We start from the raw sequence: 15,870 nt of genomic DNA on the forward strand, positions 1-15,870 counted from the left end.
TCTTGTCAGACAGTCAAATTTAGGTTTGTTGTCTCGTGTCTCTCCAGTGTTTACTCTGGTAAGTCACTTCAGGACAAGCATCTGTCTGTTTGAGTGTTTACTGTAAAAAGAACAACACCTCTGTCTGCTCCCAAATGGACCTTTTGGACTGGAGGTCTGGATGTGCTGGGATTGTGACCCACTATGACGTTATAGGACTAGTCGTTAATGCACGCACACACACACAGGCACACACAAACAAAAATCACACAAAAACACTCTTGTGCACATACACTCAGTCACTCATTCACTCACTCAGTCTGTCACTCAGTCAGTCACTCACTCACTCACACTAAATATGGGCATGTAGTGGCTGTGTTGGTATTTGACCTGGGATTCCTCTAGAATATCATATAGGGTTTATATTCACATCATTTGATATTTCTGTAAATTCACACCTTGTAACTCTGCATAGTTGTTGTCTGTGATATACAGTGTGGGATGAATATACACACATTGTAAAGATGCTTGTGTGTGTTGCTGAGGTTATAACAGATGACGTCTGAGCAAGTGCTTGGCAATGACATATACACATAGCTAATATATATACAGTGTGTGTGTGTGTGTGTGTATTTACTATGCAAACAGAGAGTGGCAGTCAGCAAGTTTCACTCTGCAGTGTGAGGTTTCTCAACAAAAGTGGCACCTGCTTGGTTCAGTCAGTGTGTGTTGGTGTGTGTGCTGTATATATGCAGCGAATGTATAATATGTGTGTTTGAGGGAGATGGGGTTTGTTAGCAATTGTATGTGTGTTACAGCCTTGACAAGGCTATTTGTCATTTTTAAAATGGTCTTACCTCTCTTCGTAGATATTGCAGATGCCAATGGAAGGAGGCCAGACAGGGGTGACTCCAACCAGAGCAGATACTGTCTGCTTTCTCTTATGTAGGCACAGATCCAGGATTAGTTTGCTCAAAGAACGCAAAACTGACACAGGAGGTTGGTGGAACCATAATTTGGGAGAATGGGCTCGCGGTAATGACTGGAATGGAATTAGTGAAATGATAAGAAATACATCAAACACATGGTTTCCATGTGGTTAATGCCATTCCATCTGCTCCGTTCTGGACATTATAATGAGCCGTTCTCGCCTCAGCAGCCTCCTGTAAATACTAACCATAGATCGGCGTCTGAGGGAAGCTTCATCCTTACTCCCTATGTCGACCAGGAACCCCACCAAACCCATTTGTCTATGACAGACAAAATAGCATGACAGACCACTGTCTCCTGCAAACACAAATGATGTCATCCTCACCATTGTGTGTAAGATCATTTCTGATTATTTCCCTCCCTATTTCTCTTTCTAGTTGCCCCCCTTCCTGTCTCCCTCTCCCCACCTGTTTCTTTCTCTCTCTCCCCCTACCCCCTCTCTCTCTCCCCCTACCCCCTCTCTCTCTCCACACCTCTCTCTCTCCCCCTACCCCCTCTCTCTCTCCACACCTCTCTCTCTCCCCCTACCCCCTCTCTCTCTCCCCCTACCCCCTCTCTCTCTCCACACCTCTCTCTCTCCCCCTACCCCCTCTCTCTCTCCCCCTACCCCCCTCTCTCTCCACACCTCTCTCTCTCCCCCTACCCCCTCTCTCTCTCCACACCTCTCTCTCAATCTCCCCATCTCCCTCTTTAATGTATCTCCTCACCTCTCTCACTCTCTCCCCCACCCATCTCTCTCTTTCTCTCTCACTCTCTCTATCGCCCCACCTCTCTCTCTCACTCTCTCTATCTCCCCACCTCTCTCACTCTCTCCCCCCACCCCTCTCTCTTTCTCTCTCACTCTCTCTATCGCCCCTCCTCTCTCTCTCCACCCAGGTGTTTGTTAGTTTAAGGCAATGAGGACAGGACTAGAGAGGGCAGGAGAGGACAGAAGGGGAAAGGAGAGGAGGGCAGAGGACAGGAGAGGAGGGGTGATCTGTGTTTTCTGGAGAGATGAACGAAGGCCTTTGTTTAGAATGTGAGAACATACTTTTTTCCACTCTCTCTCACTCTCCCTACCTCTCTCTCTCCTCTCTGTGCACTCCTCCTTCTCCTCTTCCATCCCCTCTTTTCTCACTCTCTATCCATTCTCACCTCTCACTTTTAGTTCTGCTGGTACAGTATCCTCTGGGGAGTGTGCTTAAGGAGTCCGGAGTCTCTTGGGAGTTCTGTTGTCCACGTCTCCTCTTCTGTTTCGCAGGTTTATTCTTTGCCTGATTTTTGCTTCTGTGGGTGCTGCTATACTCAGGAGGATCTTTGTTACTTCTCTTTACTCCAAGACTGGACTGGAGGTGGTTTCAGAAACACAGCCCAGGTCTCTATAGTTGTTTTTTTCTTGGACTAACTATCCCAGTTAGTTTGTCTTGGACTATCCCAGTTAGTTTGTCTTGGACTAGTACAGTCTCCAATCCTGGGTTTTGGATTTGACCAGCCGTGGGCTCAGATCCAGAAACCTGACGTGGCGATGCTGATATTTTGGGTTCTGTGTCTGTGTGTGAGTGTTCTCAGTGTAGGCGTTCTAACTCTGACGCCCCAAAAACACGAGATAGAAAATGAGGTACAACACGACATGGAACATGTGCATGGAACATGGACCATGGAACATGAAGCGAGGGAACCCGATAAAATCTATGCAGAGACTCTAGCAACCCACCAACCTGCCACATACACTCCTATAATGGACACACGTGCCACAGTCCCAACTCTGACAGGCATACCTCTTACAGAAACAACTGTGATAGGTACAGCTATTACGGAGTCAGACGTACCTGTGGTCGCCACATGTCTTTCATCAGGTGAGTCATTCTCTGTATGCCTCTTCTATGCATTCTCTGAGTGCTCTCTATAGTTGACATAGCTGTCTGTAAAAAAAAAACTTGCAATCCACCAAAACAGTGAGGATTTTAAGAGTCTAAATCCTTGAAATGTTCTTAATCTCTAATTCTAAAATCTAAGTGTCTCTCTCAGCCCTACCCCTCACCTCATTACCGAATGATGAAGAAGGCAGGGATCAGGAAAAAGGCAGGGAGGACAAGAATCCAAGAATTGAAGAGGAAGCGGAGGAGGAGGAGAAGGGGAGAGTGAGGGATGAGCAGATGAGAAAGGACAGAGAGATGGAGGCGAGCAGAGGGAGGAGAGGAGTGACGGGAAGGAGACATGCAGCAACTGTAGAGGCCACTGCGTACAGAATGGTAGGTATACAGACCTCTTCAATTCTCCTTCATTGACACACCGTGTTTTGCATTGGATTCTTAATCCACCACGTCCGGCGATGTAACATTTCCACATCTGCGTTGAAAGGTGGCAGAGCTAGAGCGAGACATCCCGAAAATCGGTCTTCTCACAAATACGTCTGTAGCATCCGAACGGTTTGACCTATAAACTATTCTGACCACTCCATGGAAAGGGGACCCCCACAAGTGTCAGGGGACTCATCTGAAGTCGGTACAGTTGACGTGAAAACGTCTGTTTGTAGCGTCCAAACCATTTGGTCTACACTATGGAAAGGGGTGATTCTCACGAATACGATGGTGTTCTCCGTTTTGCTCTATGACCCCCACACGTGTCACAGGACTTGTCTGAAGGTAATCGGTACTGGTTTAAAAAAGTATGAAGGTAGTTTTGTGCCAAACAAAAAAGGGGTTAAATATGTATGTAAAAACAAATATATATATATATATACATTACCTGAGCTTTCTTATCTCTCCTTGATATAAGTCAGACACTTTAAAACCTTGCTTCTTATGATTTATTTTGATGACTGTCTTTTTTTGCCATTTCTGAATGTGTTATTCAATGCGTTTCTCTGGGCTATAGTAGCAAAGGACAAATTCAATATTTTATCAAATAGTTGTAAAAAATATTTAAAAGATTGTGGGATACCTAAAGGGGTCATAAAATTCTAAATCAAATACCTAAATGATTCATAGTATGACCATCTTAAAACAATTCCATATGTCAGTTTAGAACCTTTTAAGAATTATTCATCCTTTTCTATTGGTTCTTCCTTTTCCCTCCCCTCATGCAGGCAGGTCTGGGGCGCCCCCTACCCGGCTGGAAGAAGCAAGGTACAAATGGGGGAGCTGAACAGGAAGGTGTTCTCAGGACTATACTAAAGGAACTACACAGTGATAAGGACAGACTGATGGACACAGAGAAGGCAGAGGAAGAGGAAGATGAGGAGGAAGATGAAGAAGACGATGAAGAGGAAGATGATTCTGAAGAGGAGGAAGAGGAGGAGGTGCGGGATCGTAATGAACAGGATCCTTTCATCAGGCAAAGCATGATGATGACAATAATGATGATGATGATTATGTTGATGATTTTTATTTGTATTTCTAGGAGGAAGAGGAAGAGGAGGAGGAAGAAGAGGGGACAGAGTCTCCCACCAATCAGACAGTAGCAAGGACCAGCTTCACAGAGTCTCTCCCAGGGACGTGTCAAACGTCTAACGGACAAATAAGCTGCAGGGGTATTGGCATGAATCACCTCCCAGTCATCACCGACCTTGGGGTCACGACCCTGGACCTGGCAGGTGAGCGGGTGGGCGGGAGTAATATGAAATGAGTGTTGTAAAAGATAATATGTACTGTATAAAATCATGTATTGTGTATCTATGACATTAGTTAGTATGTACAGTGGGGCAAAAAAGTATTTAGTCAGCCACCAATTGTGCAAGTTCTCCCACTTAAAAAGATGAGAGAGGCCTGTAATTTTCATCATAGGTACACTTCAACTATGACAGACAAAATGAGAAAAAAAATCCAGTAAATCACATTGTAGGATTTATAATGAATTTATTTGCAAATTATAGTGGGAAATAACTATAAAACTATAGTTTTGGCAAGTCGGTTAGGACATCTACTTTGTGCATGACGCAAGTCATTGTTCCAACAATTATTAACAGACAGATTTTTTATTTTTTTCATTTTAATTTCACCTTTATTTAACCAGGTAGGCTAGTTGAGAACAAGTTCTCAATTACAACTGCGATTTGGTCATGATAAAGCAAAGCAGTGCGACACAAACAACACAGAGTAACAGATGGAATAAACAAACATACAGTCAATAATACAATAGAAAAATCTATATACAGTGCGTGCAAATGTAGTAAGATTAGGGAGGTAAGGCAATAAATTAATTACAATTGAGCAATTAGCAACAGTGATAGATGTGCAAGTAGAGATACTGGGGTGCAAAGGAGCAACAACAAAAAATAACATGGGAATGAGGTAGTTGGGTGGGCTATTTACAGATGGGCTGTGTACAGGTGCAATAATCGGTAAGCTGCTCTGGCAGCTGATGCTTAAAGTTAGTGAGGGAGATATAAGACTCCAGCTTCAGTGATTTTTGCAGTTCGTTCCAGTCATTGGCAGCAGAGAACTGGAAGGAAAGACGGGCCAAGGGAGGAATTGGCTTTGGGGATGACCAGTGAAATTATCTGCTGGAGCGCGTGCTACGGGTGGGTGCTGCGATGGTGACCAGTGAGCTGAGATAAGGCGGGGCTTTACCTAGCAAAAACGTATAGATGACCTGGAGCCAGTGGGTTTGGCGACGGATATGAAGCGAGGGCCAGCCAACGAGAGCATACAGGTCGCAGTAGTGGGTAGTATATGGGGCTTTGGTGACAAAACGGATGGAACTGTATTAGACTGCATCCAATTTGCTGAGTAGAGTGTTGGAGGTTATTTTGTAAATGACATCGCCGAAGTCAAGGATCGGTAGGATAGTAAGTTTTACGAGGGTATATTTGGCAGCATGAGTGAAGGATGCTTTGTTGTGAAATAAGAAGCCGATTCTAGATTTAATATTGGACTGGAGATGCTTAATGTGAGTCTGGAAGGAAAGTTTACAGTTGTCGTGTCTTTGGCATCATTAAAATTAGGACTTATTTTTATCAAATAAATTCTCTGTAATTATTATTACGTGATTAAACTAGCTTCTGTTTAAAATATGTTTTATTGAACACACACAATAATGTTGTATAGGTTTACAAGACAGGTATACAATTCTTATCTAAACATCAAAGCGCATACAGGAACAACAAGACCCAGAGTTCTGGGTGCAGAACAAATAATACAAAACACGACATACAGAACAAGGACATGTAGAAAGAAAGAGGGTAGATGTCACCCCCCCACTTATTTCCCCCCTTATCCCCCCCAACTGCTCGGGTGGCAGGGCCAGCACATTACATTTACATTTAAGTCATTTAGCAGACGCTCTTATCCAGAGCGACTTACAAATTGGCGCATTCACCTTATGACATCCAGTGGAACAGTCACTTTACAATAGTGCATCTAAAACTTAAGGGGGGGGGGGTGAGAGGGATTACTTATCCTATCCTAGGTATTCCTTAAAGAGGTGGGGTTTCAGGTGTCTCCGGAAGGTGGTGATTGACTCCGCTGTCCTGGCGTCGTGAGGGAGTTTATTCCACCATTGGGGGGCCAGGGTAGCGAACAGTTTTGACTGGGCAGAGCGGGAGCTGTACTTCCTCAGTGGTAGGGAGGCGAGCAGGCCAGAGGTGGATGAACGCAGTGCCCTTGTTTGGGTGTAGGGCCTGATCAGAGCCTGGAGGTACTGAGGTGCCGTTCCCCTCACAGCTCCGTAGGCAAGCACCATGGTCTTGTAGCGGATGCGAGCTTCAACTGGAAGCCAGTGGAGAGAACGGAGGAGCGGGTGACGTGAGAAAACTTGGGAAGGTTGAACACCAGACGGGCTGCGGCGTTCTGGATGAGTTGAAGGGGTTTAATGGCACAGGCAGGGAGCCCAGCCAACAGCGAGTTGCAGTAATCCAGACGGGAGATGACAAGTGCCTGGATTAGGACCTGCGCCGCTTCCTGTGTGAGGCAGGGTCGTACTCTGCGGATGTTGTAGAGCATGAACCTACAGGAACGGGCCACCGCCTTGATGTTGGTTGAGAACGACAGGGTGTTGTCCAGGATCACGCCAAGGTTCTTGGCGCTCTGGGAGGAGGACACAATGGAGTTGTCAACCGTGATGGCGAGATCATGGAACGGGCAGTCCTTCCCCGGGAGGAAGAGCAGCTCCGTCTTGCCGAGGTTCAGCTTGAGGTGGTGATCCGTCATCCACACTGATATGTCTGCCAGACATGCAGAGATGCGATTCGCCACCTGGTCATCAGAAGGGGGAAAGGAGAAGATTAATTGTGTGTCGTCTGCATAGCAATGATAAGAGAGACCATGTGAGGTTATGACAGAGCCAAGTGACTTGGTGTATAGCGAGAATAGGAGAGGGCCAAGAACAGAGCCCTGGGGGACACCAGTGGTGAGAGCGCGTGGTGAGGAGACAGATTCTCGCCACGCCACCTGGTAGGAGCGACCTGTCAGGTAGGACGCAATCCAAGCGTGGGCCGCACCGGAGATGCCCAACTCGGAGAGGGTGGAGAGGAGGATCTGATGGTTCACAGTATCGAAGGCAGCCGATAGATCTAGAAGGATGAGAGCAGAGGAGAGAGAGTTAGCTTTAGCAGTGCGGAGCGCCTCCGTGATACAGAGGAGAGCAGTCTCAGTTGAATGACTAGTCTTGAAACCTGACTGATTTGGATCAAGAAGGTCATTCAGAGAGAGATAGCGGGAGAGCTGGCCAAGGACGGCACGTTCAAGAGTTTTGGAGAGAAAAGAAAGAAGGGATACTGGTCTGTAATTGTTGACATCGGAGGGATCGAGTGTAGGTTTTTTCAGAAGGGGTGCAACTCTCGCTCTCTTGAAGACGGAAGGGACGTAGCCAGCGGTCAGGGATGAGTTGATGAGCGAGGTGAGGTAAGGGAGAAGGTCTCCGGAAATGGTCTGGAGAAGAGAGGAGGGGATAGGGTCAAGCGGGCAGGTTGTTGGGCGGCCGGCCGTCACAAGACGCGAGATTTCATCTGGAGAGAGAGGGGAGAAAGAGGTCAGAGCACAGGGTAGGGCAGTGTGAGCAGAACCAGCGGTGTCGTTTGACTTAGCAAACGAGGATCGGATGTCGTCGACCTTCTTTTCAAAATGGTTGACGAAGTCATCTGCAGAGAGGGAGGAGGGGGGGGGGGAGGAGGATTCAGGAGGGAGGAGAAGGTGGCAAAGAGCTTCCTAGGGTTAGAGGCAGATGCTTGGAATTTAGCGTGGTAGAAAGTAGCTTTAGCAGCAGAGACAGAGGAGGAAAATGTAGAGAGGAGGGAGTGAAAGGATGCCAGGTCCGCAGGGAGGCGAGTTTTCCTCCATTTCCGCTCGGCTGCCCGGAGCCCTGTTCTGTGAGCTCGCAATGAGTCATCGAGCCACGGAGCGGGAGGGGAGGACCGAGCCGGCCTGGAGGATAGGGGACATAGAGAGTCAAGGGATGCAGAGAGGGAGGAGAGGAGGGTTGAGGAGGCAGAATCAGGAGATAGGTGGGAGAAGGTTTGAGCGGAGGGAAGAGATGATAGGATGGAAGAGGAGAGAGTAGCGGGGGAGAGAGAGCGAAGGTTGGGATGGCGCGATACCATCCGAGTAGGGGCAGTGTGGGAGGTGTTGGATGAGAGCGAGAGGGAAAAGGATACAAGGTAGTGGTCGGAGACTTGGAGGGGAGTTGCAATGAGGTTAGTGGAAGAACAGCATCTAGTAAAGATGAGGTCGAGCGTATTGCCTGCCTTGTGAGTAGGGGGAAGGTGAGAGGGTGAGGTCAAAGAGGAGAGGAGTGGAAAGAAGGAGGCAGAGAGGAAAGAGTCAAAGGTAGACGTGGGGAGGTTAAAGTCGCCCAGAACTGTGAGAGGTGAGCCGTCCTCAGGAAAGGAGCTTATCAAGGCATCAAGCTCATTGATGAACTCTCCGAGGGAACCTGGAGGGCGATAAATGATAAGGATGTTAAGCTTGAAAGGGCTAGTAACTGTGACAGCATGGAATTCAAAGGAGGCGATAGACAGATGGGTAAGGGGAGAAAGAGAGAATGACCACTTGGGAGAGATGAGGATCCCGGTGCCACCACCCCGCTGACCAGAAGCTCTCGGGGTGTGCGAGAACACGTGGGCGGACGAAGAGAGAGCAGTAGGAGTAGCAGTGTTGTCTGTGGTGATCCATGTTTCCGTCAGTGCCAAGAAGTCGAGGGACTGGAGGGAGGCATAGGCTGAGATGAACTCTGCCTTGTTGACCGCAGATTGGCAGTTCCAGAGGCTACCGGAGACCTGGAACTCCACGTGGGTCGTGCGCGCTGGGACCACCAGAGTAGGGTGGCCGCGGCCACGCGGTGTGGAGCGTTTGTATGGTCTGTGCAGAGAGGAGAGAACAGGGATAAACAGACACATAGTTGACAGGCTACAGAAGAGGCTACGCTAATGCAAAGGAGATTGGAATGACAAGTGGACTACACGTCTCGAATGTTCAGAAAGTTAAGCTACGTAGCAAGAATCTTATTGACTAAAATGATTAAAATGATACAGTACTGCTGAAGTAGGCCAGCTGGCAGTGGGTGCGTTGTTGACACTACACTAATCAAGTCGTTCCGTTGAGTGTAATAGTTTCTGCAGTGTTGCTATTCGGGGCTAGCTGGCTAGCTAGCAGTGTTGTTTACGTTACGTTGCGTTAAAAGAACGACAATAGCTGGCTAGCGAACCTAGAAAATCGCTCTAGACTACACAATTATCTTTGATACAAAGACGGCTATGTAGCTAGCTATGTAGCTAGCTACGATCAAACAAATCAAACCGTTGTACTGTAATGAAGTGAAAATGTGATACTACCTGTGAATGCGACCGGGTTGTTGAGTGCGGAAGTTCTATTCAGTAGACGTTGGCTAGCGTTGGCTAGCTAGCAGAGTCACCTACGTTAAGGACGACAAATAGCTGGCTAGCTAACCTCGGTAAATTAAGATAATCACTCTAAGACTACACACTCTAAACCTAAACAACACAATTATCTTGGATACGATGATACGAAGACAGCAAAGACAGCTATGTAGCACGCTAACACTACACTAATCAAGTCGTTCAGTTGAGTGTAATAGTTTCTCCAGTGCAGCTAATCAGTGGACGTTAGCTAGCTGGCTAGTGAAGACTACGTTAGGACGGCGAAATACGATAATTTACGCAATTACGCAATTATCTTTGATACAAAGACGGCTATGTAGCTAGCTGAGAAGAAATTGCTAAGATTAGACAAATCAAACCGTTGTGCTATAATGAAATATAATGAAAAAGTTATACTACCCGCGGGAGCGAAGTGCAGATGCGACCACTCGCTCCAACCGCCCAAAGGTAGATTAAAATATTACAATTGAGAGTGCGTTAGTAAGTACAAATTCACAGCGCCGACTCGTCCATGTAGGAGAGGTAAGGCTGCCAGATTTGATCAAATGTTGATAATTTATTGTTCAGAATATATCTAATTCTTACTAAGTGTACAGTGTTTGCCAATTCACTGAGCCATAATTTGGTAGAGGGCGCTTCCCTCTTTTTCCAAAATAACAAGATTAGTTTTTTTGCTGAAATGAGACCGTAAGAGATGAGTTGTTTTTGGAGGTTGGTTAATCCGTTTAGGGACTCAGACACTCCCAGGATTATCAGAAGCGGGTCTGGGTCTATTGAAGTCTCCAAAACGTCAGAGAGGATCCCAAAAATTCCACACCAATAACCACACAAGCTAGAGCATAGGGCAAAGCAGTGGAGTAGTGTACCCTGCGCAGTCTGACATTTATCACACATAGGGGATGTATCAGGAAATATCCTATGCAGTTTAGTTTTGGAATAGTGTAATCTGTGTAATACCTTGAATTGTATGAGACGATGTCTGGAGTTAATGGAGCAGGTGTGGATATACTCCAAGCTATCTTCCCAGTCTGCCACTGAGATGTCAGTCCCTAGTTCTTCCTCCCATTTTGCCTTAATGGCATCTGTAGAAGGTGTGGTAACAGATTGAAAAGCATCATATAGACGCGATATCAGTTTATCTGAGGTGGGGCATATTTTTATGCATCCGTCAAACATGGAAGGTTTAGCATTCCCAAATTTTGGGAGGTGTTTTCTAACGTAGTCTCTAATTTGTAGGTATCGGAAAAAATTACTTCTGGAAAAATTATAAATTTCCCTCAGCAACTCAAAGGAAGCAAAGGTCCCTTCTATGTATAAATCCCCTATGGTACTTATCCCTAACTCTCCCCATTGCTCAAAGGTGTTATCAAGATTAGAGGGGGCAAAGGAGGGATTCCTGGCGACAGGGAGCATGAATGACATTGGTCTAAGCTCAAAGTGGACTTTAATTTGCTTCCAGATTCGTACTGTGCTATGTATAATAGGATTGTTACAATAAAGTGACATCTCCAGATTGACAGGTGACAAAACCTCAGCCCCAATAGAGAAGGGGTGACACTCCTCACGCTCCATACTAAGTCAGCTGGATGACGGATTGGCGTCATCCAGCAGAAACGTAACAACGCGGAGGTTAGTGGCCCAGTAATAAAATATAACATTTGGGAGAGACAATCCTCCTTCCATCTTGGATTTACAGAGGTGTTTTTTACCTATCCTGTGTGTTTTATAATCCCAGATGAAAGGATTGATAATTGAGTCCAGTTGTTTATGAAAGGATTTAGGTATGAATACTGGGATGTTCTGGTATAGGTAGAGCAGTTGTGGGAGGAAGACCATTTTAATGGCATTAATTCTTCCGAGCAGAGAGATTGGTAGAGTTCTCCAAAATACTATGTTTGCCTTGAGTTTTTGCATCAGAGAGGGGAAATTCTCTTTAAATAGTAAGGAGTATTTTTTGGTAACTACAATTCCTAGGTAGGTACATTTTTCTGAAGGTAACTTAACTGGGAGATGTTCTAGCCAGGAGGTGTTTTGCGACCGTATGGGTATTAATTCACTCTTCTTCCAATTTATTCTGTATACCGAGAAGGTACCAAACAAATTGATCACATCAAGAAAAAGCTGGAATACTAGCACGGGGTTCTGTTAAAAAGAGGATGATGTCATCTGCGTATAGGGAAATCTTATTTAGAGTATCTTTAGTATTATAGCCGTGTATTGCTGCATGTGATCTAATCGTCTGAGCGAGAGGTACGATAATTAGGGTGAAGAGCATAGGCGACAGCGCACAACCCTGCCTTGTCCCTCTGTAAAGGTTAAATCGGGGTGACAATGATTGGTTAGTGAGTATTTTGGCACAGGGGTTCCTATATAAAAGCTGGATCCAATTTATGAACCCATATCCAATATTACATTTCTGTAGGACCTTGAATAGATAGGGCCACTCAACTTGGTCAAAGGCCTTTTCGGCGTCAAGAGATATGACGGCAACGTCCACGTTGGGTAACCACTGAGAATACATAATATTGAAGAGGCGCCTGAGATTGAAGAATGAGTTTCTGTTAGGGATAAAGCCGGTCTGGTCTGAATGGACCAATTTTCCAATTAAAGTGCTAAGCCTGTTAGCCAGAGTTTTTGCTAGAATCTCTTGGTCTGTATTAAGGAGAGATATTCGTCTGTATGACCCTACCTCTTCTGGATCTTTACCCTTCTTATGTATAACTGTAATGAACGCTTCGTCCAAAGTAGAAGGGATCCTCATTGGCCTGAACCAACATTTTGTGCAGGTAGGGAGAGAGCATGTTAATGAATGTTTTATAGAATTCACCAGGGTATCCATCTGGGCCCGGGGTCTTGCCACTCTTTAGAGATTTAATTGTTTCTCGAATTTCATCAAGAGATATTTCCTTATTCAGGAAGTTAGAATTTTCCTTGTTCAGGGCAGGAAGATTACAGTCCTCCAAAAATGTTTGCATAATTAAGGGGTTAGGATCCGCTTTAGATGTATATAGAGTCTCATAAAACTGACGGAATCTGTCATTGATGTCTTTGGGGGAAGAGAGTAATTCCCCAGATGCAGAGTTAACTTTCTGAATCATTCGGTCACTCACATGTTTTCGAAGTTGTCTGGCGAGTAATTTATGTTTTATTTTATTTATTTATTTCACCTTTATTTAACCAGGTAGGCAAGTAGAAAAGATTTAGCAATTTTAGCTGAGAGAATCTGATTATATTCCAATTTTAAAGAGGTAATTTTTTTATGTTTCTCCATAGATGGATGGCTAGCATCCTCCCTATCTAGTAAGTGAATTTGTCCCTCCAGTTCTTCCAGTTTTCCTCTGTTTTGCCTACTCCTGGCAGCCTGAAAGGAGATGATACAGCCTCTCAGATAAGCCTTAAGTGTTTCCCACAATAATGCTGGGGAAGTCTCTGTGTTGTCGTTGGTATCAAAGAAAAATGTAATTTGGTCTTTAAAATATTCACAGAATGTTGGTTCTGTGAAGAGCTGAGGATTCAACCTCCAGACCTTCTCGTTTGGTATAATGTCACCCAATCTCAGGGAGAAGGTGAGTGGACTGTGGTCCGAGATTATAATATCATGATACCTCACATTACAGGTATAGGGGAGTAGTCTAGCATCCAACAAAAAGTAGTCAATTCGAGTGTAAACATTGTGAACATGAGAGTAAAAGGAGTATTCCCTACCCGTAGGGTTAGCGATCCTCCATATATCAAATATATATCAAATAAGTTAGAATTTTTGTATGTAGGTGTTCAAGAATTCGCTTGAATAGGAGGTAGGGGTTCGCCGGGTAGAGGATCTATCCAAATATTGGTCTAGCACACAGTTAAGGTCCCCTCCAATGACCAGGTTAGTATGGGAGATATCTGGAATCAGGGCAAGGACTCCTTTGAAAAAAGAGGGGTTATCAATGTTTGGCCCATAGATATTTAGTAGAGTTACTGAAGTAGAGTGGATTTCTCCTATTACGATCACATAACAACCCTCCGTATCCGCAATAGTGGTTTTGTGTAGAAAGGGAATTCCTTTCCGTACCAGAATCGCTCTGCCTCTCGTTTTGGCAGAGAAGTTAGAGTGATACACTTGCCCCACCCACCTACAATTAAGTTTGCCATGAGAGTTATTTTTCAGATGGGTTTCTTGCAAAAATATAATATCAGACGAGAGTGCTTTCAAGTGGGCTAGGACCTTGCCTCTCTTAATTGTTTAGTTTAAACCCTTGACATTCCAGGAAGTGAATGTAAGCCCCGCCCTCCTCTCGTTTGTCATTCCTATGGTGGCCTGCATAACATGTAACTCAATAAAAAGGTAAGAAAGTGCACCAAGCCATCACGATCAGCATATGTAGCACGTACACCCGAGCAGTATCCAACCCACCCCTCCCCCTGCAAGCACCTTTACTTCCCACCCTATTCCCCTAATTTCCCCAACACTTACCCCCCCCCCATGAATCCACATTTACCAGGCATGTACAAACAAGAGAGAAAAAAAACGAAAAATAATAAACAGTGATTAAACTAACTTAATCATGTGTAAATGTAATTAACTAGGAAGTTGGGGCACCAAGGAAAATATTCAGATTACAAAGTTATAATTTTCCTAATATAACTTTCCGCTATTTTAATATCTGATCAATTAATCTTCTAATTAATGAATTATTCATTACCTCACGTTAGTCTCATTCCAAACGTCGTACATTTTTGGTTATCTGCACGAACCCAGTCTTCACTATGAATCATCCATACATCAATTGGCTTAAATAATTGATTTACTAACTAAATAATCACAGAAATGCATAAACAAACAAACAGTAGATAGTTACAAGGAAACGATAGCGGAGTTTCCCTAGTGGGATAAACCAGTATTGCGGCTTGGTGGACAAAAGTGAAGTGGGGGTCGACTGAGAAAGGCGGGAATTATGCAAATGATTCACTACACAATTGATAATTATATTAATTGAAATGATAATCCTTTGCACATGAACGCTCACTCATTCGGGAATAAATGCATTCAATATATATTTACGCTCAGTGTGTCGTCGTGATCTCTGTTGGAATCGTCCGTCTTTCTGTTGGAGAGTTTGTCTGATCGTCTCTCGTGGTTAGTATGGATACTTCAGAGTCCCATTTCAGAAATGTTCTTGTAGATAGATGTTTCGGTGGTTGTCGGTGGTTGTCGGTCTTTGCGTTCAATGGTACAGAATTCCTAGCTGCAGACTAGTAATTAGCATCAAATATTTGTTCTTATTCTGTCAGTATCAATAGTCTCGTGGTATGGTGAAGAATTCAGCAATCTACTCAAACCTTAGCCCTCTCAGTTATCGAGGTAAGCTGGTCTGAAGATGATTCTCCAGGTAGGGGTTATATTCGAAAGAGCAGAAAAAGGCTGTCCCATGATGCCAGATCAATGTCTGTGCTCATGGGGCGGGCCAATGACTTAGTTAACTTTAAAGGGAATTGGGTTCCCTTTCATTAAACAGTTTATAATCACATTACATAATTTCACAAATAGTTTAATCTTTACTCATTCATTTTATACAACAATTAGATACAATCCTCATTACTGAGACTCTTGCATAAACAGAGTTATGGTAATGTGGCTGTATGGTCTCTCATGAGTTTCACAAACATTAAACAAAATGGACCGGTCGTAGCTGGATTCTTCCCAGACCGTGTACACCTTCTCCAAAACATGTACATTGTTCAGTTCTCAAGTTCTATGCTGGAGAAGAAGTTCCTTTGTTCTCCTGTGAAACCTTCTCTCTCTCTATACTGTCTGGCCATGAGGAAGAGAGTCTCCTCCAGGAATCTATGACCTGAGATAACAGCAGCCTGGGTGTAGGCGAGACAGAGAGGGGGAAGGCACGCTATACCCAAAGAGGGCCACGTCATGACACAGTCTAACCAGACACCTAGGTATTTGTAGTTGTCCACATATTCTAAGTCAGAACCATCCAGAGTAGTGATGCAAGACGGGCGGTTGGATGCGGGCAGCGATTGGTTGAAGAGTATGCATTTAGTTTTACTTGCATTTAAGAGCAGTTGGAGGCCACGGAAGGAGTGTGTAT

At 44.8% G+C, this 15,870-nt stretch overlaps 1 protein-coding gene across 1 annotated transcript in view; it reads left to right on the plus strand.

The window, feature by feature from the left end:
• The first annotated feature begins 1,746 nt into the window (after positions 1–1,746).
• The window catches only part of si:dkey-32e6.6 (extracellular matrix protein 2), a 54,237-nt gene continuing 40,113 nt past the window's right edge, over positions 1,747–15,870 (plus strand). The window contains exons 1-4 of the mRNA XM_046364215.1: positions 1,747–2,804; positions 2,977–3,200; positions 4,037–4,249; positions 4,351–4,543. Of these exons, the coding sequence (XP_046220171.1) occupies positions 2,474–2,804; positions 2,977–3,200; positions 4,037–4,249; positions 4,351–4,543 (961 nt within the window). The 5' untranslated portion in view covers positions 1,747–2,473. The remainder of the gene's footprint in view (positions 2,805–2,976; positions 3,201–4,036; positions 4,250–4,350; positions 4,544–15,870) is intronic.

Source organism: Oncorhynchus gorbuscha, linkage group LG10 (assembly GCF_021184085.1).
Source record: "Oncorhynchus gorbuscha isolate QuinsamMale2020 ecotype Even-year linkage group LG10, OgorEven_v1.0, whole genome shotgun sequence".
Lineage (NCBI taxonomy): Eukaryota > Metazoa > Chordata > Actinopteri > Salmoniformes > Salmonidae > Oncorhynchus > Oncorhynchus gorbuscha.